This window comes from Amblyomma maculatum, chromosome 2 (assembly GCF_055883805.1).
Source record: "Amblyomma maculatum isolate TAMU_Amacu chromosome 2, ASM5588380v1, whole genome shotgun sequence".
Taxonomy (NCBI): domain Eukaryota; kingdom Metazoa; phylum Arthropoda; class Arachnida; order Ixodida; family Ixodidae; genus Amblyomma; species Amblyomma maculatum.
In genome coordinates, this window is record NC_139345.1 from 211,835,289 (window position 1) to 211,861,837 (window position 26,549).

The 26,549-nt window shown below is 41.3% G+C and overlaps 2 protein-coding genes across 4 annotated transcripts in view; one reads left to right on the forward strand and one right to left on the reverse strand.

Annotated features, from left to right (window-relative positions):
* The window catches only part of Wwox (WW domain-containing oxidoreductase), a 29,666-nt gene extending 10,487 nt beyond the window's left edge, over nucleotides 1-19,179 (reverse strand). The window contains exon 1 of one of the 2 annotated variants that reach the window (XM_084595694.1): nucleotides 19,048-19,179. The gene's annotated coding sequence lies outside the window, so the exon portion shown is untranslated. The other variant, XM_084595695.1, reaches the window with a different exon arrangement.
* Nucleotides 19,180-19,294: 115 nt separating this feature from the next.
* The window catches only part of mEFG1 (mitochondrial translation elongation factor G 1), a 138,268-nt gene continuing 131,013 nt past the window's right edge, over nucleotides 19,295-26,549 (forward strand). The window contains exon 1 of one of the 2 annotated variants that reach the window (XM_084595693.1): nucleotides 19,295-19,424. Coding sequence is in view for 1 of the 2 variants with exons in the window: in XM_084595692.1 (XP_084451818.1) it covers nucleotides 19,344-19,424 (81 nt within the window). In the remaining variant the exon portion in view is untranslated. The remainder of the gene's footprint in view (nucleotides 19,425-26,549) is intronic. The other variant, XM_084595692.1, reaches the window with a different exon arrangement.

A 26,549-nucleotide genomic window follows, 5' to 3' on the forward strand; every position in this document is an offset into this window, starting at 1 on the left:
ATGCAAACTACACAGCAGTTTAAGTTGTAACATTTTTTTATTGAATGTTCAACAGGGCCTTCCAATTGAATGTTCCGAAGTAAGTGCCAATCAGAAGTAGAGAAACCATTTGAGCTACCTGATTACATTCACAAATCTAGCTGGCATGTCTTAATCTATTTCATTCCTAATGGACACTTGGGTGTCTTTTATCCTGGGGTAAATTGGCAGCACACTTGGCAAAGTTACTGTTCAAAAGCAATTAAATTACATTACCAATTACTTGCTAAGCCTTAAAAATATAATGAAATTGCTAAATACTGCTCCCAAAAAGTAATAACATTACAATTACTTCCACAGAGCAAATTCCTTCTCATTAATTACTGTCTGGATTTCATCTGTATATAAACTAAGTAAAGCTTGTGAACAAAACCTCTCCAAACACTAGAGCACATTCTTTCATCTTCCTGCCAAATTCTATCCAGTAAGACTATTCCCTCCCCTTTTCCTACAGAACAGGCTATTAAAAATATAAGACAATGGCAACAAAAACAATCGTGGTCAAACACGCCGTGAACATTTCCGCCTGTCTCTTCCCCCAAACCCCTTGTTTGCCCGTGATGGCAAGTGTAACCAGGCGCCACTGTGCCTATAGCCAGTATGCAACAGTGAGTGCTACTGCACACTTTCAACTAGTTTTGACCTTCTTCCATTTTGCACCATCTGTCACTTCGATGGACCCTCAACGCCTTACATGTAACCTTCTGCTTAGAGAATGGTTGTGATCCGGAGACACAGGGCAGGTCTGAGGCCTTGAACATGTAGTTCTACTCAATTCTGTCTTTTTTTGCTTATCCATCACTGTGGGACAGGCTTGCTGCATGTCATTACTGTTTTCTTGGCATCGTACCGGGAGTACATAGTATGAAGTATAGAAACAGCAGTGAGTCATTTTAGTAAAAGTAATTTTGAAATGAATGACTTACTTTCAGTGCTTAAAGTCTGGCTCTATCAGAGAGACTCTAGAAATTTGAGCGCAATTGTTGAGGAGGAACTAAGAGGGTGAGAGAAAGGGCTGGCGGCTTTTGCACATGTTTCTATTTAAATGGGAGAAATTATATATATATATATATATATTAAGGAGGTTTTTGTGATCATTTTATGACATGCACCTGAAAAAGTGATCCCTGCACTCTGCCAGCATGATCGATGATCTGTGATGTAAAGCAGCTTATAGTGAAACAACAAAGTGTCAGCACTTGTAACATATGCAATATTTCTTTAAAGCACTTTATATAGAAAGTACAATCTTAATTGCACATTAAATGTAAAATCAACTAAGTAAGCAATATATATGCTATAATTTTTACACTTCAAGTGAACGCAATGAAAATTAGCAAAAAATATTGTTTGGTTTGTCTGGTGACAAGTACATCATCTGAATAATATTGCATGAGCATATTGACAATTTGCTCAGCTAGTACCAAAACACAGTGCGAACCGGCAAAACCGAAGAGATGGCATGTGAAAATACCTTAATTAGTTCCAGCCTCTGTGTAAAGGACTAACTTTAGTTTTCTTCATCACAGGTTTTAGAAAATTCTAATTCTGACTAAAATTAACTAATAATTCTTACAAAAACTTGCTGCAAAATTTTCTAACAATCATAAGCATTCTCTGATTGCCACTGAAAAGAATAAAATTTGAGGACACTTTGGCGACTAAAGTGATGAAAGGCGAAAGCCTGAGTGCTGCATTCTGCTACGCGACTGTTGCGCATGTAGCGATGAGTGCTGCTACAAGTAAAGCAAGTGACTACTCTTTCACATTCTGCAAGTGCATTTATTCAGTGCATTCTGCATGGCAGCGCAGTGACAAGATCGTGCTCCTTGTATCTTTGCAGTTGTTCTACATTTACTGTTGTGTGGTTGATTTTACCAGGTGTGTGGCATTAATTAGTAATTATGAATGAATTAGGCATTAATGTGTAATTAGTAATGAAATAAATAATAAGTCATTTATTTGCAGTTAGCCATTAATTGATTAGTAAACAGTCATTGATTGCCATATGGCCATATAAGCCACGCATTCGCGCATACTGTGGTGGTGCTCTGCGATTGGTGGAGACCTCCATGACGTCATCCTGTCTCAACCGATCAGAGCTGCCGCAAAAGTGTGATACTTTGGCTGACGACAACGATGAGGCAATATAAAGGCCTTTGCCAAACGGATGCACCTGCTTCATATTCGTGCAGTGCTGGACACCGGATATATTCAAGTGCGGGGGGTCTCAGACCTCTCGTAAAAACTGATGAGGGTTCTCAGACACAATGACACCCCCCTGACTTTAAGTGATAATCTTTTCATGTATCTAAAATAATAATGTGGGCTATTGTGAATTGCACCTTTATTGTAATGCTAGTGTAGTGCATCTGGCAAGTATATTCCCACTGAAATCAGGGCTAGCAGCTGGTAATCGATATGCCTCCAAGAGTATATGATACCTATATGATACCTTGCTTGTGACCATTGATGAGATAGAAACTTCAAAAAGGCTTGAAATTGAACCTAAGACAGCAGCAAAGGTAGGAAGAGAGCCTAGTGGATTAGTGAACCAGCAGGAGCTCAAAGGCAAGATATCCAACAGTTAGTTGTAAAGGAATGAATTCCAGGAAAAGATATATGTAACAAGGTGACCCAGATAGCCAGGTGGGCTGGTGAAGTAGATATATCTTGTATTGATAAAGCAGTTTACACTGGAGAGGGTTAGTTGGAGAAAAACTATAGATGCCTTTGTCCTAGCTGTATAGTGAATGCGATTATGCTAATGATATGTAACTTGAAACTTACATGCCCTGGAGAGGCATGCTGTGTTGAACATTTGCATGCCTAAGAGAAACTGAGATATTTAATATTTAAAACATCTCCATTGTACCGTCATATATTTAATACAAGCTGTTTTCATAGGCAGTTGAATTTGACACACATTTAAGATGGCGCACATATCAAGCACATTAATTTGAGTGTACTAAAATTGCCCTTAGTAACTAGGTCTAGGTCGTTATCCCCCATGAAAATAGACACCTAGTAGACTTTGTTTAAACGTACCCATTTCAGCTGGAAAAGCACATTTCCAGCTGAATTTCTAGCTGGACGGCCATATTTTCCAGCTGGAAAAAAATGATATTCCAGATAGAGGCTTGACTGGAGGTGTAAATTTTCCAGCTGGAAATCTCAAAATTCCAGCTGGGCATGCATGATTTCTGGTTCCATAATCTAGCAGGAAATAGATGTCAGTCTAGCTGGAATTGCTTTTTCCCAGCCGGAAATCGCAGTTTTCCAGTTGGATAATTTCGGTACACGGTTCCATAATCCAGCAGGAAATGAGTGTTTTTTTTCGTCTGGGATGAGCTTTAACATCCTAGAGCGGCTCAAGCTATGCGACATGCTGTAGTGGAGGGCTTCATAAATTTTTACCACTTGTGCACTGACATCGCATAGCACATGGGCACCTCCAAGCAGTCTCCACAGCCGTGAATCGATCCCATATTCTTCAATAGAGCAGTCGAGCACCCAATCACTGAGCCATCAGGTTGGAGCGCTATTTAAATACTTATACTTACCATGTGGATTGTATATAGACATACGCACATCAAATGAAAAAAAAAAAAAAACTGAAGTTATCTATAGGCGGCAAAATGGAACTGCAGTTTCACTTCACTAGCTGTACCATGCATGTTCTGCAGCATACAGTTTTACTGATTCTGACAGAATGTATATGATAATATCGATAGTATTAATTGGTAACTCATGGATGCATTTAGAAACAATGAGCTTTGTTCACCACTTGATGCAGCATATAACTACAGTAGAACCCCGTTGTAATAAACTCGGATATAGTAAAGTGAAACTGAAGTCCCAGTCCATCTTCCATAGACAGCTGTACTTTTTCCCCCCTTTATGTAAAGATAATTTTGGTAAAAATCGGTTATAGTAAAGTGGGCCTGGCCGCGGCGACGACTCCCAAGATATGAAATCGACGCCCGCGTACTACCTAAAATCACGGGGAAAAGATATATATATATATATATATATATATATATATATATATATATATATGTATTTCAAGACAAAAATAACACCCTGTTTTTTTAAGTGGCTTTACCACCAGACTTAGCAGTATTTAGAAGAAGCCTACTTTACAAAGACCTTGGAGCCGTGAGGGAAAGCACGCAGCGCGTAGGATAAAAAAGGAAAAAGCTGTCTACAAACATGGAAGCGGCGCGGTCCGTTCAGAGAGTAAAGGAGAGTAAAAGTGTACCAAGAAATAGTTAAGGGGAAGAAACGGGCGAACATTCCCAGCACTGTGCAGCAGAAAGCATGAGGCAGCGGTGGCAAGAAGTGAAGGTGCAGCATGTGTAGTTTTGCAGCGTTTTATATGTTCTGTATGCTGATGATAAAAGCTTTTTCTTACTGATTCGTCCATATATAAGTAACCTATTAAAAAGAGGAAACATTGTTCTTCAGTCACGGTTAAGATCAAATGGACTTGTTAAAATTGTGAATAGTAAGACATCTCTTTTGACTTTTAAACTTTAAAGCAACTTTATCAATGCCCATTTTATTTACCTTAAAAATTAATAACAGAATAGAAATTATCTACAGCTTTAAATCGCTGGGCGTCATTTTTGATGCACATACAGAAGGAACAGAACAGATTACATATATTGCAAAAAGAGTGCCACAGTCTGTTGGTGTCCTTTGCAGATGTCTCAGAATTTTCTCCAAATCTAAAGTTGATAATCTACAACACAATATTTGAATCTTATCTTAACTATTGTCATTTGGTCTGGGCCACTACATCAAGCACTAACATTAATAAGTTACTAATGCTTCAAAAGAAAGTAATTAGATTAATTGTCGGGGACAGTTATACAGCTCATAACTGCAGATTTGTTTTCTTAAATATAAGATTATTTGCATTAATGTCCTCTCTAAATACCAACTAGTATATTATCTGAGGTTCTCTTCTCCCACAGCAGCTGCTTTTCTTGTGTCCCTCGCTAAATTAAAACCAAAAGAGAAATATATCTTCACCCGATGCACTGCATGATAAATTGGTTCTGCCACCCTTAAGAATAAATTATGCAAGACACTGCAGGCACTAAAGTAGTTCTCATTGCCTCATTTAATTGGTAAATAAATATACTTCCAGGGTAAATGATTTCTTTTCCCCATCTCCGAGGGCACTGAAGTTGCATTTTGTCGTGAGTATGGTTGATGTACACCAACATTATTATTCCATTATATATATATATATATATATATATACATATTGCCGTGTAATTCGTTAGCTTTGTTTGCAAGCTCCCTTGTATGCCATTTTATTGTTTATGTTGCTTTTGCACTGGGTCACTCACTTTCAAGCTACAGAGTGGTGGCTTTTTCGTCTGCGGTCGCTGAGTCACAACCATTCTCCGAGCAGAATTTAAGGTACGTGTGGTGTCGAGGGTCCGTCGAAGGGACAGATGGTGCAAGGTGGTTGAAATTCAAAACTAGTTGAAAGTGCTCAGCAGCACTCACTGTTGTGTCAGCTATAGGCACAGTGGTGCCTTACACTTGCCGTCACGGGCGAAAAGGGGGGGAGGGGGAGGAGAGACAGGTGGAAATGTTTATGGCGTGAACATTACCAACTGCAAGCTGCTGTGGTCAAGTGTAAAATATATAATGTTCATTCATTCATTCATTCATTCATTCATTCATTCATTCATTCATTCATTCATTCATTCATTCATTCATTCATTCATTCATTCATTCATTCATTCATTTTATGGATAAGGAGACATGAAGCAGTAATCTACTGCTTTTGAGTACTGCAATTCCTTTATTTATATTTGCAGTCTTCTGAAAGTGAAGCTTCCAGTACAGCACGTGGAAAATATTATTTAAAATATAAGACTGAAGAGAAACAAGCCATATATATCTCCTGCTTGCTAACTTCACCTTGAAAATAAACTGACATCTGATGTACAGACCAAATGGCTAGCCAATTGAACTGAATTGAGCATAGAACTTGCTACAGCAAACAGCTCATGGTTACATTTAATGAAAACTCAAGTCCCAGTTCGTCTTCTGCAGACAACTGTAATTTTTTCACTGTATTAGTAAATACATTTTTGACAAAAATTTTAAGTGCGTCTGGCCGCGCCGACGTACTTCCCATGAATTAAAATATACCTATAGAAACGCAAAAGCAAAAAGCAAAGTTTTTAAACTCTTTACCACTAGGCTCAGCAGCTCTGATAAGCAGATATAGTAAAGAAATTTGCTGGTCCGAGTGACTTTACAAATTAAGGGGTTTTACTAGTACTTATTCAACCTGAATTAATGCTTTCAGGGCCTGCATTATACGAGCTCAGTCAAAAAAGACCAATTGAATATTTTCAACTGTAACCATTTAATTTTCCAACTGGAACCAATGGTGTTTTTTGACACTTAACCCATTGCAGCCAATAGGTGAGACCAACTGCACTCAGTGGGTCCAATGGGAATGTGCCAATGGTACGTATATACAATGGGTCACACTCATTGCATACAATGGGTCCAACGGAACATACCGAATGGGACAAAAGGTAGACTGACTTACAATTTGCATGGAAACATGCTTGATGGATATCAAGGAGTACAGGCAAGCATACGTCTCGCATAAGAAATGCAATACTGTACAGTTTCACAGATGCATTATATAACACAAGATTCCATACACCCAGCAAACATACTTCTTAATTCCTACTCTCATGCTGGGGTCAGTCTTGCCATTCTAGTGTAGCTATTTCATTTAATTTTGTAGGCGCAGCGATAGTAAGAGGAAGAATTGTGTTTTACAGGTTAAGCTACTGATAGTCATATATCCAAACCAACTCGTCTAGTTTTCTGTCTTCCAGAAGTTAACTGCTGATTGTTGTTATTTTGAATATTGTGTTTGTTTTCTTTGTGAAATATGGAAATGTTCCCATGGATACACCCAGTGCAGTTGGCCAGACCAATTGGACTCAGATGGTAATTGTCTCACTGTGTGCATTTGGGTTTGATAAAGTGGGCTAACCAGTTGGTAAAGATTCATTTAACCGAGTAATCATTTGGAACATATATGAACTGATTAATACTATAGTTATGCACAGATGGCACTCTATAGACTACTTTGCACAAGTAGTTGCAGGATCCAAGTGACCTATCAAATTGGAACCTACTGGAATGAGATTTTCAAATGGAATCAAGTGTTCCAAATAGACTTTCCAGTGGGTTCCTATGAATTCCAACTGGAACCCATTGAGCCCAATTGGGCTGCCCACTTGAAAGGAAAATTCCAATTGGAAAAAAATTGAGTGCATCAGTTGAGTGACATTCCAGGGGTTCCAATGTTTTTTTTTTTTTTTTTTACTGGGGCCACTTTAACTCCCTCTTTGCCATCGCACAGATGAATCGTAAGTGTATCATACTTTCTTGCGGTACACTAGCTTCGACGTTGACATTTGTTAGCACTACATGTTTACAGAATTTTCAACCTCTAGTTGCTTATTTCATCTGGAAGTTTTCTAAATGACATGAAATAAGGAAAAGTTTTGGTCATATATAAAAGATGAAAGAATATTTTCCAAGGGCCTTGAAAAGGTTATTCTAAGCCACCTCGACATAGTCAAGCACAATATTTTATCAAAATCTTGGCATGGCTTTCGAAAGGGCAGGTCGATCCACCCTTCTATGGTTAAAACATTAAGGCTGACATATTCACTTTTGGCATTTTTTGTTTTATTTATTATGCCATGTGACTCTTAATAAATTAGATTGTTATAGTGTCCATGCTCTTTTGCAATCATATCTAACCGGCTGAACTCGGTACATTCACATCAATGGCTATCATTCTAATTTGCTATGCCAGGTGAAAACCTTAACTGGTCTAACTGGTTTAAGGAACAAATTTCCAGTTAATCGCTGTTGAATTACAGTTGGGGATCCATTGTTATCCAACTGGGATGAACTAGAAATTTGTTCCTTAAGCCAGTTAGAGGGATTTGCACCTATGTTCCACAAGTCAGCATTCTTGGGCTGTTCTTAAATCTAATTTATACATAAATGATCTCATGCATCAACTTTTGTTTGTTTTTTAGCTCAACTAATAAACTTGATATGTTTGAAATGGCTAACGGCTAGTGCACTGTAAAAACTACTTGACCTATCAAATAAACAGCCTAAAAATTGATGAAACTAAAATCGAAGGAATTTTATTTGCTCCTAAAAACAAACAACCGGGTTAAGTGGAGAAATATGGGAGAGGCCTTCGCCCTGCAGTGGGTATAATCAGGCTGATGATGATGATGATGAAAAACAAACATGTTTCCCCAAGCCTAAATTTAAAATTAAGAAGTCATGAAATAAACGTTGTGATACAGCATAAAATCCTAGGTGTATATTCTCAAGTCAGCTGACATGGGATAGTCATATTGAGCAGGTATCCAAAAAACTCCTGTTGTAGGTATGCCCTCTTTCAGACCAAGAATCAAGTTTACCATGTCATATTCTGTTCCCACCTTAACTATTGCATGCTGGTATGGAAGGCAACTACTAAAAAAAAAGACATCAGTGCACTTCTGCCTCTAGAAAAAAAAAAAAAAAAGCCGTTTGTTTCATAAACAATTACTGTCAAGCTTCAACAGAGCTAACCATTCAGCATCAAATTGTCTATCTATATTATTTCTTTATAATTTATTATTACCATCTTTTTATCATTTGCACTTTGATGATGAAAAATGTCAGCAATTTAATAACCCAATCAGGGGCAACATTGTTTTAATATTTTCTACCTGTGAAAAAGGGATGATTTGACATTGCCAAACTAATTACCTCCTTCAGTCTTTTAACTTGTACAGTGCTGGTTCTACTAAATAAACTGTATTTTTCCAATATCAACCTTGTGAGTGACAAAGTTTTGTGTTTAATATTTCTAGAGGGGCCTGTGTTTTCTATTTTACTGTGCATTGCATGGTACCTTGTTCACTGAACCTATAAATGTGAATTTCGTGTGCATTTTGCTATGTTATTTTAGGAATAGTAATGTTGCATATTGTCGGTACTTTGGTTTATCTTTCATTTAATGCATGCACTCAGAAAAGGCTGAATTTCTTCATTAGAAACTTCTTGTTTGAACTTTTGATAATTCTGTCACTGCAGCCTCCCTTACCTCGTCCTAAACTGTCTCTGCAGTTTTTTGTCCGAGAGTTCATAAATGAAATGTTCAGCATAAATTAGATGAATTGAATTAAAATAATTTGAGTTACAGCTGGGCTTTTGAACGGGAAATCACTTCTTTCCAGCTGGAAACCATATATATTCCTGCCAGAATGACAGTTTCAGGCTGGATTATTGAACTACCTATCCATCTGAAAAGTATTTTTGTTTCCAGATGGAAAATTTACATATCCAGTCAAACAGCTAAACAATTTTTAGCTAGAGTGACTCCAACAAGTCATATAGTGACATATATATGATCCTGCACAACACTAAACAACATATACAACTGATCGGTGCACTCGCGTCGATACCATGCATGGAGCCAAGCATACAATAACTAGGCCATAATTAAGAGGTGCTATATAGTACTTGGTTTTATACGCTAGTGTACTGACTGTGTTTGTGTGATATTATGTAGATATGTTAACGTAATGCTTAATGTCAGACCAGGTGATTCATATGAGTGGGTGAAAATGAGTAGCCAGAGCCCTCTGCTTTATTGTTTATGTAAATAGAAAAAAAAAGGGTGCCCCACGGGGTGATGAATGGGTAGTAAGCAAGCCTTTCTAACAAAATACTATATCTGTGCATGCGCTCTGTTGCAGGCAGAATTTAAGAGATTTAGTTGCAAAGTACTGTTAGTTAAAAATGTCTTCGCGGTAAGAGACAGGGAGAAAATTCTGCAACCCACTGCTTCAAGTATATTTTTATTATGTTGTTTTACAATTATTATTGAAAAAGTGCATAATGATGTAGAGAAGACTATATCAAAGGGATTTTGCTTTGTAATGTTAAATAATGTTTATAATACACCATAATGATATTCTTTGATAATTTATAACAACATAATAATTATAACATTGAAAAGATCAGATAATTACTTATGTAACACAAACAATAATACAACTTACACAATAGTTTTATTATTCTAATGTTGCTACCAGCTGAAGAATTATTTGGCAATTGCTGATTTGCTTCTTGTTCATTGTTTATTGGCATAGATGAAGCATGTATCTATGAGCGGAAACAGATCTTGTCATCACCTTTGCATGCGGTTCACTCTGCGGAGCAAGCACTTTACATTAACATGACCAAAATATGTGCAGCAATCCCATCCTTTGAGCTAAATTGTAGAATATATTTGTAGCAAAAGTTATAAATTTTCAACATGGATCTTCTTTATTACATTAACCAATTCCTATCACTGCTTTGCCGGCTTCCGCCCACGATGCAGCATCACAGGCAGTGAAGAGGATATCGGGTACTTTTTTGTAAAAAAAATATCATAATGGGTGGGCTTTACAGCAACATAAGTTGACATGCAGAGAAGCCCCCTGTTTGTATACTGAAGACGTCCTTGCATTCCATCATTCTACAGTGTTCCTTTTTTTTTCTCTCTTTCAAAAACAGCGTACCTGGAAAATCATTGAGATGGGGCAGTAAGTAAATATTTTCCAGCGCTGAAAAATTCGGCAGATATAATATGTGCCGCGTGACTATAGTTCAACCCGCATGTATTAAATAAAGATTTTAGTTTTTTATTATTATTTTGCATGATCACCACAGCTCGTTTCGTAATATATTCAACCAGCTGTTACGCCCAAATGCGAGCACCCTGTTCTTTCTGTGGTAAGTACATATGTCTCACTTGTAATATATGTGGCACATATGATAACATGCCGCGCGCACTACCGCGACCCTAGTGTGATTCGCATTTCATATAACCTAGAATTGCTTACACGGAAGCTCTACGGATAATATATAGCTACGCTTCGGCGTCGTTTGGTCGGATGTCCTGTTCACTGCAATTCTCTGAGACACTCGAAGTTGTATACTATCTCGTGTATGGTGTTCTCGTGTCTCCCAGGCCGCGTCGTCTGCCATCTCAGCTGCAGCCATGGATGGTATAACAGAATCGGCAGGCAAAAACTAAAACACACCATCTATGCAGACCTTTATAGAGCCTGAAATTTAATTTTTAAGTGCAATATTTTCATTTGCGGTTGCTTTCTTTTTCTTTTTTTGTCAACAAATGGTACAGTGCGGCACTGCTGCAAGCTACTTTCACTGCGGGACGTATTACAAATGGCGGCGCACTGTAACAGGCGTTGACTTTAGTTATAGAGGATATTCTAGGCACTATATAGAGGCTAGTCAAATGTGCTAGCCTCTATAGTGTCATGTCTCTTTCCAGGGACCATTACCACATTGAGAACACTTCCCGCATTGACTGTTTTGGTAAGGCTCTCTTAGCATTACTGAAAGTTATATAAAAAGAATTCACAGTGGATTTATTGCATCAGTCATTTATCGTAAAATTTGCGCGTAGATACTTTAATCATTTGTGCTCCCGGTTCCTTCACGTCGTTGGGATACAAGCGGGACAGTGTGTGTACTTGCGAGGTTTGTGTACAGTGCGAGTTGCTTACAGCCCCTTCGGTCACGTCTTCTTCAAGTGTGCAGTGCTGTACTTAAAGTAGTACGTAGTACATGTTAATTTGGTGCGGTAGCTACCCTTATAGCTACTCGCTGTTGCAGTATTTTTTTTTTTATGTTGCTTCCCCGAGAACTGGCCTTCATATGTAAGTGCATCGTTGTTGCTTTCAGCTGTTTTAAGCACAGCCTGCCTGTATGCTAGCACACCGTTTGTTGTGTATGCTTCGCCCCTCTGTACCTGTGCACTGCAGAGAAGCACCAGGGCAGATGATCATCACTGTATTTTAGTTCATGTCATGGGCTGCCGGGACTTCATGTACTGCCTTGTTGTACATGCTTACATTTTAGTAACTATTAATTCGTAAAATATAAACAAAGGTTAACTTTTCTCATATAGCTGTAAATATTTCGTCATACTGTCTAGGATGCCAAATGAGTTGTTGAAATGTCAGGATGATGCTAGAAATATATTGATCCTTGTTTACCCTTTTGTGCTGTGCTACTACCACAAATTCTGAACAGAACCAGTCAATTCATTTTCTATTGCTGTCCAAAAGAACTTCAGTATACTTTCTTCATCAGTTTAAAAGCACTTCTGCTTGTGTTGCCTCATATATGTTCTGTTTTCACCCAGAACCTCTCCACCTTCCCCAGTACTTCAAGAAATAAAAGTAGTCACTGAGCCGAGCTTAATTGTTCTTTGCTACTTTCACTAGAAAAACATGACCCTGCTCGTCCATGTCATGGGCACGGTTAATGCAGATTTTGCAGAGCATGCTTTTCTTGTCTGCAATATTTGGGCATTTTCAAAACATATTCATCATTGCTCGTAGCAGGCATGCCCATGTGGACTAAAATACTGACTCTTCTAGAAATGAGCCCCACTTTGGCTTATGTGTCATGACATCAACTGTAGTTGATGTTGGGACTTGAGTCACAGGTGCTGACTCTGTAACTACAAAAGGCCTCAATTCAACCGGAAAGGGCATTCTTACACATCTTTTGACTGTGGACCAGTGCACTTGTGCTATTTCGAAAACATGAAAAAATACAGATCAAAACAGGATTGGTGTGCTGGGTGTCTAAATGTACAGCAGTGGACAGTAGGTGCAGCAATTTCACAAGAGTCCATGTGCCTGGTACATTGCCACAAGAATGCACACAAAGAGACATATATATTACTTTGGTTGTTTTTATTCTAAAAGTCTTGTGAGCTTGAAAAATTCCTTTATGCCGACAAAAGTATGTTCTCTGTGCGAGTTCAAAGTGTTGTGGTGGTGCCTGCTGGCCACAAGGTCAAAAGACATGCACAGAGAGAGAGAGACCCTTTAATGAAGAACAGAGATTTTAGTCGTTTAAATTTCTCTGACATGCTACTCTGTGTAGGAAGGGGAATTTGGGAGGTAACGATGGAAAAAGAATCCTGAGGAGATTAAAAGAAATGAAGAGGGAGATAAAATGCAGCCATTAAGTGCGTTCTAAGGTGCATCGTGGAGTCATGGTATAAAATGAAATGATGAAATGCATAGTCCGATAAATGTGCTTATAGAGTTCACAGCGTGAAAAATGCCACAGTGTGACATTCAAGGTGAACTTAGTTTGTCTAAAAGTCCAATGTCTTTCAAATACGTAAATAAAAAGTTTGTTGCGAGTCTCTGTTGCCTAGGGCAGGCTGAGAGACCTAAAACAATGCCCATTGTTAAAGGCACTGGGGAGAGCTTTTCTATGCTATGTTCGTAGTATGCACGCTCGTCAGCATATGCAGCACACTCAAAAGACATGCACATGTTTATTCAAAGCTTTAGGCACTAAAAAAAAATTATTACTGCTTAAAAGTGTGCTTCCTGTCATAGCAGTATGTGTACACATGCATGTCCTTTTAAGAACCAGCTGGCAGTAAATTTACTACTAGCAGATTATTATACCTACAGCTGTATGCGCTCACATTTTCTGTGATTCAGTTAACTTTCTTTTCAGCCGTATAATGTGCTACTCCTGTGTGGGTAAAGAAAGATCACTTGGGGTTTACTTCTTTAGTTAATGGGTTTAACGTCTCAAAGCATAGTAGAATGGTCCAGAAATTTCAACCACCTGGGTTTTATAACGTGCACTGACATCGCACAACCCAAGGGCGCCTTGGTTTACCCATCACAAAAGGGGTCGCCGCGGCATGGAACTTAGGGTCTACCCCAGTCTTTTTGTGAGCCGAAGTATTCAATGTAAGTGTAGTTAATGCAAAAATGATCATACTTAGATCTGTACTGTAACGAAGAAATGCTGCTCTTTTGCTGTTATATACACCTGAAAAAAATTTTTAATGTGGGAAATTTAATAAAGCAAGCAAGAACACTAGTTTGGCGTAGTTTATTTTGATATACGTGATATAAGGTGTATGTAGATGACTTTGTATCTTCTTGCCTGCTGTTCCTTGTATCGCTTAGCGCAAGTTTCTTGGCATTTGACAACTGCCACAAAGGACCATTCCTGCTATTTTAAAGCAGATTGAAGATCAGGACAGTTTACATGGTTAAACCACATGAGAACATATGTCGCTGCTGATGTCACACGCACATTTAATGTAAGCAAACACAAAGGCAGGTAAATTTAAGACGGATGATGTCACAGGAACAGCCGAAAAGTGGCCAGCCATGCCACCTGCCAAAGGCATGCTGTGAGGTGGGCCGTGATGTGTGCTTCTCAAGCTGCCGGGAGTGACATAGATATAAAGCCCAACTTTAACCAAGCCGTATGAATGTGCTTGTGTGACCTAGGGTAGCATGTCTAGCCTGGGACTCAAAAGGCTATTCTGATCTCACCCTCCCATCTCAATGGCGAAGCTAAAGTTAGCAGCACTTGCTGATTCCACCGTGACGTGCGGTCTTGTGACGTCACAGGAGTCACCTGTTCATGTCACCTGCCAACTGCAAGAGGCATCCTCAAATAGTTGAAGACAAAGGCCACGGCATCAGACATACCTCACATCTTTATTTACCCCATGCTTTTGCAGTAAATTTGAATTCGGCATAATTTTTTTGCTTTATCTTGGTTATTGAAAAGTCCTACCTTTGTTAAGAAACTAAGGTGCCATTTAAAAGCACTTTATGAAGCAGAATGTATATAATAGGTCACAATCTTTTGACTCTTTTATGAGGCACAAATAGCCCAAAGCTCAAGATGTATGTAAGGTGAGGATGGTCTTGTCTGCTTCCCTGAGAAACTTTGGCAGCTTCAAAAGTTCCCCATTGTGCAGCTTGACTGCACACCCCAAGGCATGGGGTCCTTTGACCAACCATGCAGGTAACCTGCATGCAACAAGTGTGCTACGAAAGCTTTAGTAAAAGTTCACGAGGAATCTGTGCTTGGCTTACTGACTACTGCTGTCAAACCTTATAGGCCACAATGTCATGCAAAAGGTGCTGTCACAGATACCAAAGCCAAGGGAGTAAGTAGACGGGGCATTGCGACAAAAGCAAGCATTTCTGAAGAGTAACAAAATCATAGGAAGTGCCAGGCAACTCTACTCTTTGTTCTGGCAGAGAATCAGGGTCTGCCATTATAGTACTCTCGGTGGAGTGGCACAAAGAAAAAAATGGGGGAGAGTACTGCTCTTCATAAACATAATTCAACAGAAAAAAAAAAAAAACAAAAAAAAAAAAACAAACAAACAAAAAAAAAACAATTGTAACAATGAGAGCTTCACATGCTTACCAGGAAGGAGGCATTATATGAAAGTGTTCTTTCTGTCAGGGCCCGAAAGGGGCTATCGGATAGCTTTGTAGATGGTGCCCGCCTGCCACCGTCTCTCGCCTTCCTTCGCCATAGTCATTGCATACAGTGCATTAGGAGTGCACAGTAACTGTTCAAGCTTTGAAACCTGTCACCAAAGTTGCAAGATCACTTGACTGGGTGGCAGCAGTGCCCTCAGCACTGCATGGGCTAAGATGGCCTTAGAGCTTGGGTTTAAAGTTGCGGCTCCATACGCAGAATTCTATATGGGGTTTTATGGCGCATAAGCAACTGTGGCTATCACAAATGTCTTGGCTTTTGATTCATTATTGTCAAGTGAAGTAAACTTAGGGTGTTAGAGCAGAGACATGGATGAAATAAACTATGGTGTGTGCAAAGAAAAAAGTCAAGGCTTATATACCTATTTTTTTACTTTTACCCCGCCACAGTGGCTCGGTGGTTAAGATGCTCAACCACTGAACCAGGGTACAGTGGTTTGAGCCGTGGCAGCCGTGTTTGAATTGATGCAGAAAGCATAGCACCCGTGTACTGTGCATAGTCAGTACCTGTTAAAGAAGTTAAAGGTGATCGAAATGATCCAGAGCCCTCCCCTACAGTGTCGCTCATAGCCCAAGTTGGTCTGGAATGTATACAGCTGTTGTGCTTTTCGTCCGGTTCGATCATGAATTCAACCCATAAAGCTATTGATTAAAAAATGTAATTCCACTGGCTGCAAGGATGTTTTAATATTTAGACATAGTAGGTAAAAAAATATGACTGAATAAACATGTTTACTAAATTCTAAGTAATTTAACTGCATGTGTATGCAACATTCCCCATTTAGGCTCTTGGAACGTCCGATCACTGTTAAAAAGAGAGCTTATCAGTGTAGCGCCTTAACAAAGGAGCACTATTTATTTTCATGGAAACCTGAAGTAAAAGCAGATAACCTTATTGGTGGAAAGTAGTCCTAATAAACAGCGTCGCAGGTCAGTTCCAGCCCAAAATGGGGAGACTCGACTATTCCTCCAGTAGGTGCGCTGAATAGAGCGCCTCTGCAACTCCAGCCAAGGAACAGGCCTACTGGTAGTCTACCAGATATGGTTCCCTCACCACCTTGGATACACAATGCAGTGCCTGCCTATAACGATCGTTTGTGTGTAGAAGTTGAGTGGTCTGGCTTACATTAGCTGTGTACTTGTTCTGGTCTCACAGGAGAATGGCAAAGAAATCGATTTACGCCAAAGGCTCGCTCTCGACAATGCCGTAAGCTAACCGGTCAAGTGAATTGGTAAATGAGAACATAGATGTCATTTGCCCCGTGCAAACATCTTTAGCTATTTCTGTCTGCTCATACAAAGTCGTGACTGCGACATGATGAAAAATATTGGTCAACATAATTCACTGTCCTAGTCACCGTGCAGCCACCACACGACACACTATTTGAAGGTTAGCAAAAGTAAGGAACATCCCTTTATCTTGCGCACGACAATATGCACAAAAGGCCAGAAGGGCTATGTAATATATGCAAAAGACTAGCTCATTCCTACCAAATGCCTATACCTGAATTGAGCAACACTTTACATAACCAACTACTGTTCTGAAGCACCCGGTTCGAACCAAAGAAACATAATGCAACTTGTAGCGTAGACAAGACAGCAATGCAGCAATTGACTACTCTCCAGCCATTCTGTATTTCACTTCCTAGTTTTCTTGCGTACACATGTGCAACAACACCGTCTTCATCACATTTCCACCGCACTTAAAAAAAACAAAAAACCTTGCTGGCAAATGGCTAAATATCCTCTAATACATCACAGTCTTTTAAACCTTCCGGGAAACTTCTTTTCACATTTACTTCTGCGGGGAGAAGGAAGAGGAGTAGTAGTTGCTGCTGTTGAGGCACACTTTGGTTGAGGGGGGTCTGTCGGTTCTATGTCGGGCAAGGCCAGGAATGAGGAAGTTCCCGGGCTAACATCTGCGTTATTGGGGTTATGCGAGGTTGGACTCTGGTCTGCGTTTCTGGTAGTGGACTGGTCGACACTCGGGTGCAGTCAGTGGGCAACAAAATGTTAGCGGGGAGAGCCATCAGAGCTGAGGGCTGGTTGGCGCTGAACAACTGCTTTTCTAACAGCTCATAATTTGGACGAGTGCCACACTCGCCCATCATCCAGCAGGTGTGAGACTGGTCCAATTCGCTCAACAACTCTTCGAGGCTCTGAAACCGAGCAGCCAGCTTGCCTCACACAATCGGCTTGCAAACTCGCACATAGTCGCCAATCTGAAAGTCATAGTGCTTGGTTCCACTTCGCTGGTCTGCATAAAGCTTATATGTGGCTTGCTTCTGCTCTAGCCACTGGCAATAGAGCTTCAGCGCTCTTGTACGATCAGTCGAGAAGCACTGATCCGGGCAGGCACACAACGTTAAGTCTTATGCGAGGCATCTGGCCATGAACTAGGATGGCTAGTGCGATTCCTGTCGTGGAATGTGGCGCACAGTTGTAGACACAGTTATAATAGCGGTACGTAGGTCACGTCGCTCGCAAAGAGCCATCTGAGCATATGCCCTGAAAACCCTATTAAACTGTCCTACAAGTCTATTGGCTTAAGGGTCATAAACTGAGGAGTAGCAGTTACGTATACCCCGAGGATGAAAATTGTGGTCCGTGATCCGACACTATTTCTTCAGGGTAATCCTCGTGAACAAATGTACCTAGAAGCAATTCTTGAACTGTGGCAGTTGTGAAAGAAGCCTCCGGCCATTTACTGTAACAGTCAATGAGTGTTATTGCAAAGCGACAGTTACTAGGAGCTTGGTCGAAACGGCCCACGATGTCAATAGCAGGCTTATCCCAAAGCTTGCCTGGCAAAGCAACAGGTTGCAGAGGAACAGTAGAGACCTGAACAATAGCAGCACTGCTGGAAGAATCATCTTCGACTTTCTGCACTTCACTAGAACGATCAGACGACTTGCAGACAGATTCCAAATAGCCCACTTCGCTGCACCGACGACACTTTCGTTTGCGAGCTTGCCATGTGGAGTCGTTCGCCAAGTGGGCAGGAGTGGGCATGATAGACGGCCAGCAGTCCACGCCGAGGTCCTGGTTTAAACTAACATCCTCGTCGCCAAAGAGACAGGAACGCAGCAATTGACTGTTCTTCTCGCTGCGCGCGTGCAACACTTCGCCTTTACCGCACAACTCACAACACAAAATAGCTCATGCAATAATTAACACCGCCGAAACAAAATTAACACCTTTAAAGCTATGACGAGCAAATATCACACAGATGAAACGCTACTCGGCTGAACACTTGCAGAGCGCCATTTTAAACGGAAGCGCGCATCCATTGACGTCATCATGCGCGGGTCACGTGAGTGTGACGTATTTCCGTGCGTGGCAGCAGGAGAAACGTGTGTGGTGCTGGCTGCTGCCACGGGCGTGTCTCTAGCCTCGGCCTTTGGTTTTGTCTCTTTTGTACCTTTTTTTCGCTCAACCTTCTGGTACTTTTGGCAACTTCTTAATTATAAACTTTTGAAGAAAATGCTATCCTTAATAAGAAACTTTACGAGGTTTTCTTGCTGTTTCTGTGCGTAATATTGTTACAAACGGTACAAACCACGGTGGTACAAATACAAATCTGACGTGATGATGGCGCTTCTTGTTCCTGTCACGTGTGAATTTACGCACGGCTGGCTGCAGGCATGGTTGCAGATGCGGCGAGGTCGGTGCGGCGCGTGGTTACACTAGAACTGCTAGAACACTGTAGCGTGGTGCGGCGTATGTAGTGTGTGTGTATGTGTTGTGTGCTAGCTAGTGTGCTAGTGTTGTGCTCATTGCGTTGTGCCCCGTTCTGAGCATCTAGCCTGAGCCACCAGTCAAAGCAGGCGAAGGGCTAGACCCCAGTGCGTCAACATGGGTATCTGGAGGATGCATCGTGTTCTCAAGGGAAGCTGGAGTATGCACAGCGAATTGCTCCGGTGCAACAGGCTGCTGGTAGGTGGCCAATCTACTGCTCCGCTCACCGCGGTGGCTGCAGTGCGAGGTGATACGGGCACGGCAAGGCTTCGAAGCCCCCGAGAGTAGTTCTTGCCCCCAATCGTGTGGTTGCAAGCAAGCCAGAGATTGTGGCAGCCATCGATGGTCGGCGCATCTTGCGGCGTGCATTCGTGCAATTGTTCATTGTGTGAATGTGCATGTCTGTGGTTCTGCAGTTATGTGGTTATGTCTTGAGTATGCCGTAGCGGGGGGACGTGTGCTCGAGGACATCGAAGGACCTCGCATTTGGGAGCCGGATTTGCAGTTGCCGCACGTGGCCTGCTCAACTTACCGCGGTTTAGAACCGCGAGAGATGTACAGTCGTGAGCAAAAGAGGTATACAACATTTAACCGATCCCGGAGCTCGAGAACCTCCATTTTTCTAAAGGTAGCGACAACTACACGAGCGCCCTCTCGAGGTGTCCATGGAGCAGCGCTAGCAGACGACGCGCCGCACTCTTTCGTGCATACCGTGTATTCATGAAGCCGTGCTCGGTGCACACATAAACTGTTTAATTCAACAGATTTGTGTCCTATCCTGCTCAAAAAGCTTCAAAAGACAGGAATAATAACTTAAACATGCGTGTGCAGCATAAACGTCAAAAAAAAAAAAAAAAGAAAACGCGCGCGTGAAACGAGCCAGCTCATTCTTCTGAACCGTTCGCCTCAGTACAGCGGTTAGGAAACTGTTCATTAATTATGCTTTGCAATTAGTAGCGAACTTCAAATAGAAACAATATTTCACTAAACGTATTGGGCTCGGTTCCTTACTAAAAAAATAAGTAGACTGCGAGTTTTCTGCAACTTTTGGGAACGTCGTTGCGCATAGAGCTCTAATGCAATATGGGCGTTATTTCGTTTGTAACCGTCCGGGTATACTCCGTTTTACACACTTTTTTGGCTCGAGTTTATTTCATTTACACGGTGTTTCAATAGCTTTATTTTGGAGAAGTCAGTTTCTCTGCAGCTGTGCATTGTCAACGCGTGTGCATCCTCCAACAACTACAAAAAAAAAATCGGGTATGATGCGATACAAAGCTCACGGATAATGTTTTCTCACTTTTCTATTCTTTATTTGCTTTATATTGCTTTCCTTATAGCTTACCGGGCAATAATGTCACCAGTAATTTTGGATGCCGCCTCTTGAAACTTGACGAGTCCCTGTGCGCGTTCAGCCGAACTTGTTTGCATTCGGTACAACGCCGCGAGACTCCTCCGTTAAAAGAATAGCTCAGTAGCGTTTCACACACACGGGTGTTTTTACACTTTTTATTGTACAAATTTTTGTTTTTGTGTATTTTTTACTTTTATAAGCCGATATTTAGCATAGGCAAATATTGACTTTCCATTTCGATCAATTGACGCACCCTCCTCTTTTTCCACTGTTTCATTTGCCATTTATATCAATTAACTGATCAATTGTTCGGAATAAATTTTCATAATAAGCATTATCAAGCATTTCCTTTTCATTCTGAGCATTTTGACACCATTGATTCCACGCGTTATATTGCAGTTCTGATCTGTTCGGGGAAAGTAAGGGGGCGCGAAACGGCGGTGAGTTTTCACTGGACATCCACAGTACAAGTAATGGCTACATAGTCATAGCGTCCTTGATATTTTGCTGATGAAATAGCATATGCCCAAACAAAGGTCATCCCAGGCAAGCGAATGGCTTTTTAAGCAGACAGAAATTACTTCTCATAGTCGGGTGTTTTCTGTGGCCATGACAATCTTATGCTCGATCCTACGAGGCCATAGCTTCCTTCTGTTGCTATTATTGTCACCGCGAAGAATGTAAAATCACTTTTTCACGTCTTCCGCACGGTTCCGGCAGCCGAAAGCTCAGCAGCCCGGTGCAGCCGCATGTCATGCGTGCGCTTCAAAATTTGAGTTCAGAGATGTAATTCTTGCGTTAGCTTAAGCATTAAATACTGCATATACACTCCTAAAAATGCAATAGAGATGTGTGAAGTACTTATTGCTTAACTAATCGGCCAATATCACGCTGACAAGCGCAGATCACAGTGCATTTCAGCGGCGCAGCGAGCACCGCGGGACCCTTTGGGCGGAGCTTGGCGGCGAAGAGGTCACGTCACGGCCGGTCTCGAGGGAGAGCGCGTTTCTCTCTTCTCTTACGGCCTCTCCAATGGGGTCTGTTTCCACCGCCCGCCGCGCCTCGGTGGGGTCGCCACCGCCCCACTGCTGCTCCTCCGCTACAGCCGTTCACGCGCAAGGGAAACGCGCGCTCGCTCTTCGCTCCGCCCGCGTGAGTTGAAACCGGCAGGTCCTGACATTTCACCCCTTATGGCTTATAGGAAGAAGCCGTAATCAGTGTCTGATTTATCGTGTATGAGCAATAAAATAGTCAATAATGCGCGTGCGCGCGAGAGCGCGCGCCTTCGTCAGTGCTGTCGCGCACAGTCGAATGAAGTTTCGAGTGCACTTACATCAACACTTTTTGCCCCTAAATTTTTCACAAAACTATATGCACCATTTTATGCAGTGTGCCTTTGAAAGCTGTAAGCAGGTATAACGCGACCTGAAGCTAGTGTATGGCAAACTGTTCTATGGATATTCTGTCAACCGCTGCCGTTTTCGTTTAGAGCAAAAGAAGCACTGACGAAAATTCATAGCACGTCTCAGATTCAGAGTAAGGAACAAAAATTTACGCATACAGTTAAAATTTCAGTTGTCTAGTTAGTGGAGTGGGCTGTTCTAGCTTCGTTTAAAACAAATCAATAGGTTGAAAGACAGCAAATGTATACGTAGTCTCGCGACTGACGCAGACGTAGACAGTCGTAGTCAGTTTAATACAGTGATAAAAAAATAACATTTAATCAAGGAAATGGGAATAAACAGATATGCATAATCGAAAAGAGCGGTAAGCAATAAAAAAAATGTCCTTCAAAGTTAACGCATTGCATTGATTCATCAAAACGGTACATGCGGCTAGAAAATTAGTCTCAAAATCTTTCTGGACAGTTTGTGCACATAAGGAGCTGGCCTTTCGTTCCTGTCTGTCACTTTCTTAGCATAATTGACAAGAAGGATTCTGAGAAATTTCTCACATATAATGCTGCATATATATATATATCTAATATATATGCAGCATTATTCTAGCGTTCTTGAAAATGATAAAACAACCCTGCACGAGCATCTAGCCTACCATTGGTGACGGTACACAACTATGCAATACAGCGCGACATACAACTCCTGAATAAATAGCACAGAGAAAAGCTTTTATATCCATTATTGAGGAGTGTCCCTTGAGTAACAGTGGCGAATGTGTAATAAGCAAACCATTCTACCGAAATAATGGGGCAGCGATTGCTCTCTAAGGCAGGCATTACTGCACAGATAGTTACAAGGAACTATTAGTTCAAAAACATACTAGAAAAACAAAGAAAATATTGCTAGGAATTAGTGCTTGAAATAGATTTCCTATTTTTTCATGAAATAATCATGATATCATGTAAACATTTCATTAAACCAACGTTTATTTGCAAAATTAAAATAATGTTTATAATACAACATAAAACATTTGCTGGTCTATAAATTATAGCAAAATTGATAACAAAACTTAAAAGCGTCTACTCTGACTTTATACCAATACTTTGTCATGTAAGCATTGTGCAACTTACATTACATTTTTATAAAATTATTTTCATCTTCGGTGTTACCTCGATGGTTTCTCATCTAGCGCTGAAAGACGGTTTTGCCATTATTGCTGTTATGTTTGCCTTGAAGAAGCTTCGATGTGATCACTGCTCATTCATTTTTTTTTTTGTTCATCTTCTTGTACAGGCTTGGGAAAAAATTCAGATTAAAATGAACAAAAGTAGATACCATGCCGCAATACATGTCATATGCTTGTCGAACGTTTGCTGAGCGACAGTGTTTTTTAATATAAAGACTCTATTCACGTGTGTAGCACGCTGACAGGATGCCGCTGCAGCATCTACCTTCTGTAATCTTTCATTTAGGGGCTGCACTCACCACGAAACTCGCGGGCGACAGCGCAAAACCAGGCAAAAGCCACCCGCTGCCACTGAAGCAGATGCTGAGCGAACAGTGAGCAGGTCGCGCCCCTTGCGGCGGCGGAGAGCGTAACTCAAGGAGAAAAATTCCCATTGTTCACGCGGCGATTGAGAAGGCCGTAAGAAAAAGCGCGCGCTCTCTCCCTCGAGACCGGCCGTGGTCACGTGCAGCCAACCGGCCTATCGGAGGGAGGGGCGGCTGGATCAAGACCTGTCACTACCTTTAAAGAATAGAGGAGCCTTAGAGAAAACTTCATTTCAACGCCATCTAGCAAGAGCTATCTGTCCCCATTCTATAGGCCACGGCCGGTCTCGAGGGAGAGCGCGCGCTCTTTCTTACGGCGGCCTTCTCAGTCGCCGCGGGAACAATAGGAACTTTTCTCCTTAAGTTACACTCTCCGCCGCTGCAAGGGGCGCGACTGTTCGCTCCGCATTAGGGTGCCTCGATACCAGCACCGCCGTAGCTACATCGAGGCACCCTACTCCGCATCTGCTTCAGCGGCGGCGGGTGGCTTTTGCATGGTTTCGCGCTGTCGCTCGCTTGTTTCGTGGTGAGTGCAGCCCCGAAATGAAAAAACGCGGAAAGTCGATACTGCAGCGGCATGTCGTCAGCGTACCACACGGGAACCGAGTCTTTATACAAAAACACTGTCGCTCAGCAAACGTTCGACAAGCATATGACATGCCTTCCGGAATGGTAGCTACTTTTGTCAGTTTTTCCCAAGCCTGCACAAAAATAGCAAAAAAAAAAAAAAAAATACTGAATGAGCAGTGATCACATCGAAGCTGCTTCAAGGCTAACATTACAGCAACTCGTCTGCAACAGCAAAACCGGATTTCAGCGCTAGATTTGGAACAAACCTTATATAGCACTGAAGATGAAAATAATTTCATAAAAATGTAATGTAAGTTTCATAATGCTTGCATGATATAAAGTAAAGACTGTAAGGTTGAGTTTTGAATGTTGTTATAATTTATATATTAGCAAATGTGTTGTATTTAAACATTATTTTATTTTGCAAATAAACGCTGTTTTAATTAAATTTTACATGACATTATGCTTATTATGAAAACAATAAAGAAATGGTTTTTTGATATTCATGACACCATTGTGCTGGAAGCGGTAAAAAGAGGCTGATAAATGACACAGCTGGTGATACTCGTTTGCAGTGGCTGACGAGTTCACTTGCTATATCGAAAGCATCCAAGAAACTTCTAAAGCGTTAAAGAAGGAAATTTTCACTGAAGAAACATTTCAAGAAATGCTGTTCATCACGGGTCTACTGTACAAGTGGTAGAATATCTCCTGGGGAAAATGTCGGCTCCGTCCGCAACAGGAAACTCAATAGTGGCCCCATTGAGGCTCTCTTAGGAAAAGTAAGGCTAATGTGCGAGAAGAATGATATGCTAGATGTGAGAGCCGTAACAGCGGCACTTGACCACATTGTCAAGACGGACGTTTCATCTTGGAGCAAAACCAAGGCAGTTTTCGTCGATGCCGAAGAAATCATTTCTGCACGGCCACAATCAGTAACCGAGGAAATGAAGGAATCGTGGTGGGATCTCCTGTCATCCCATTACTGTCACATATTCCGGTTTAGCTTACGTCGATGGATACATTGATAAGTTAATCAGTGACCTCGGGTGTGACGCTGCGCTATCTTTCTTGAAATTAGTGAAAGAAGCCGCCCCATGTACACTCTTCTACGAGGACAAGAATTACTGCATTATCGGAAACAGAGTTTATTGCCATATTGGACAAGGTTCTCTAAAAAAAAAAATTGTTCATCTACCATGCGCAAATGCTCTCGAAGTATTTCAAATCCTGATTCAAGCAGCGCAATTAATTGAAAATTCGCCGTTGCTGAGTTGCTTCGAAGGAATTAACAGCCCGCTTCTTTGATATCTGAAAAATTGATCAGAATCCTTCATGTCAATTATGCCAAGAAAGTGACAGAGAGGAATTACAGGCCAGCTCCCTATATGAACAAACCGGCCAGAAAGATTGAGACTGAATTTTCTAGCCGCAGGTCACGTTTTGATGAATTGATGAATATGTAGTATTTGAAGGACAATTTTTTTTTATTGTTTGCCGCTTTTTTCAATTAGGCATAGCTGTTTATGCCCATGTCCTTGATTAAAAGTTCTCGTTTATCAATGTATTAAACCGGCTACATCTGTTATACACGTACAGTCGCAGAAAAAAGTGGTATATTCCACGCGAATCACAACGATTGCATTTTTTCAGTATAAAAACATGTGCCACACAAAATTGATCGGACTAGATGGAAAGTATATCAAGGAGGAGGCGTTATGCATATCTCAGAAATAACTTCTTTTCTGTCAGAAAAATCTGGCGGGCAGTTTTCTCGCAGCCCGTGGAATATACCACTTTTGTCCGCGGGGGTATGTGCGTCAGTCGCGAGATTACATATATATATTCCGTCTTTCAACCGACTGATTTGTTTTGAACGAAGCTAGAACAGCTCACTCCACTAGGCAGCTGCAATTTTAACTATATGCGTAAATTTTGTTCCTTACTCTGAATCTGAGACGCGCCATGAATTTTCGCCTCTTTTGCTCTAAATGAAAACAGAAGCGGTTGACAATCTCCAGCCAACAGTTTGCCATGCACTCACGTCAGGTCGCGCTACACCTGCTTACAACTTTCGAAGGAACACTGCATAGCCTGATAAATTTATTTCTGTACAAAAGTTGGGGGCAAAAATGTTGAAGTAAGTGTACAAGCTTCATTCGACCGTGTTCGGCTGCACTGATGAAGGCACGCGCGCGTGAGCGGTGTTGACTATATTTTATTCCTCGTACGCGATAAATCTTAGACGCTGATGAAGGCGTCTTTGTATAAACCATAAGGGGTAAAATGTCAGGACCTGCCGGTTGCAACTGAGGCGGGCGGAGCGAAGAGCGAGCGCGTTTCCCTTGTGCGTGAACGGCGGCAGCAGAAGCGCAGCAGTGGGGCGGTGGCGACCCCACCGAGGAGCGGCGGGCGGTGGAAACAGACCCCATTGGTGAGGCCGTAAGAGAA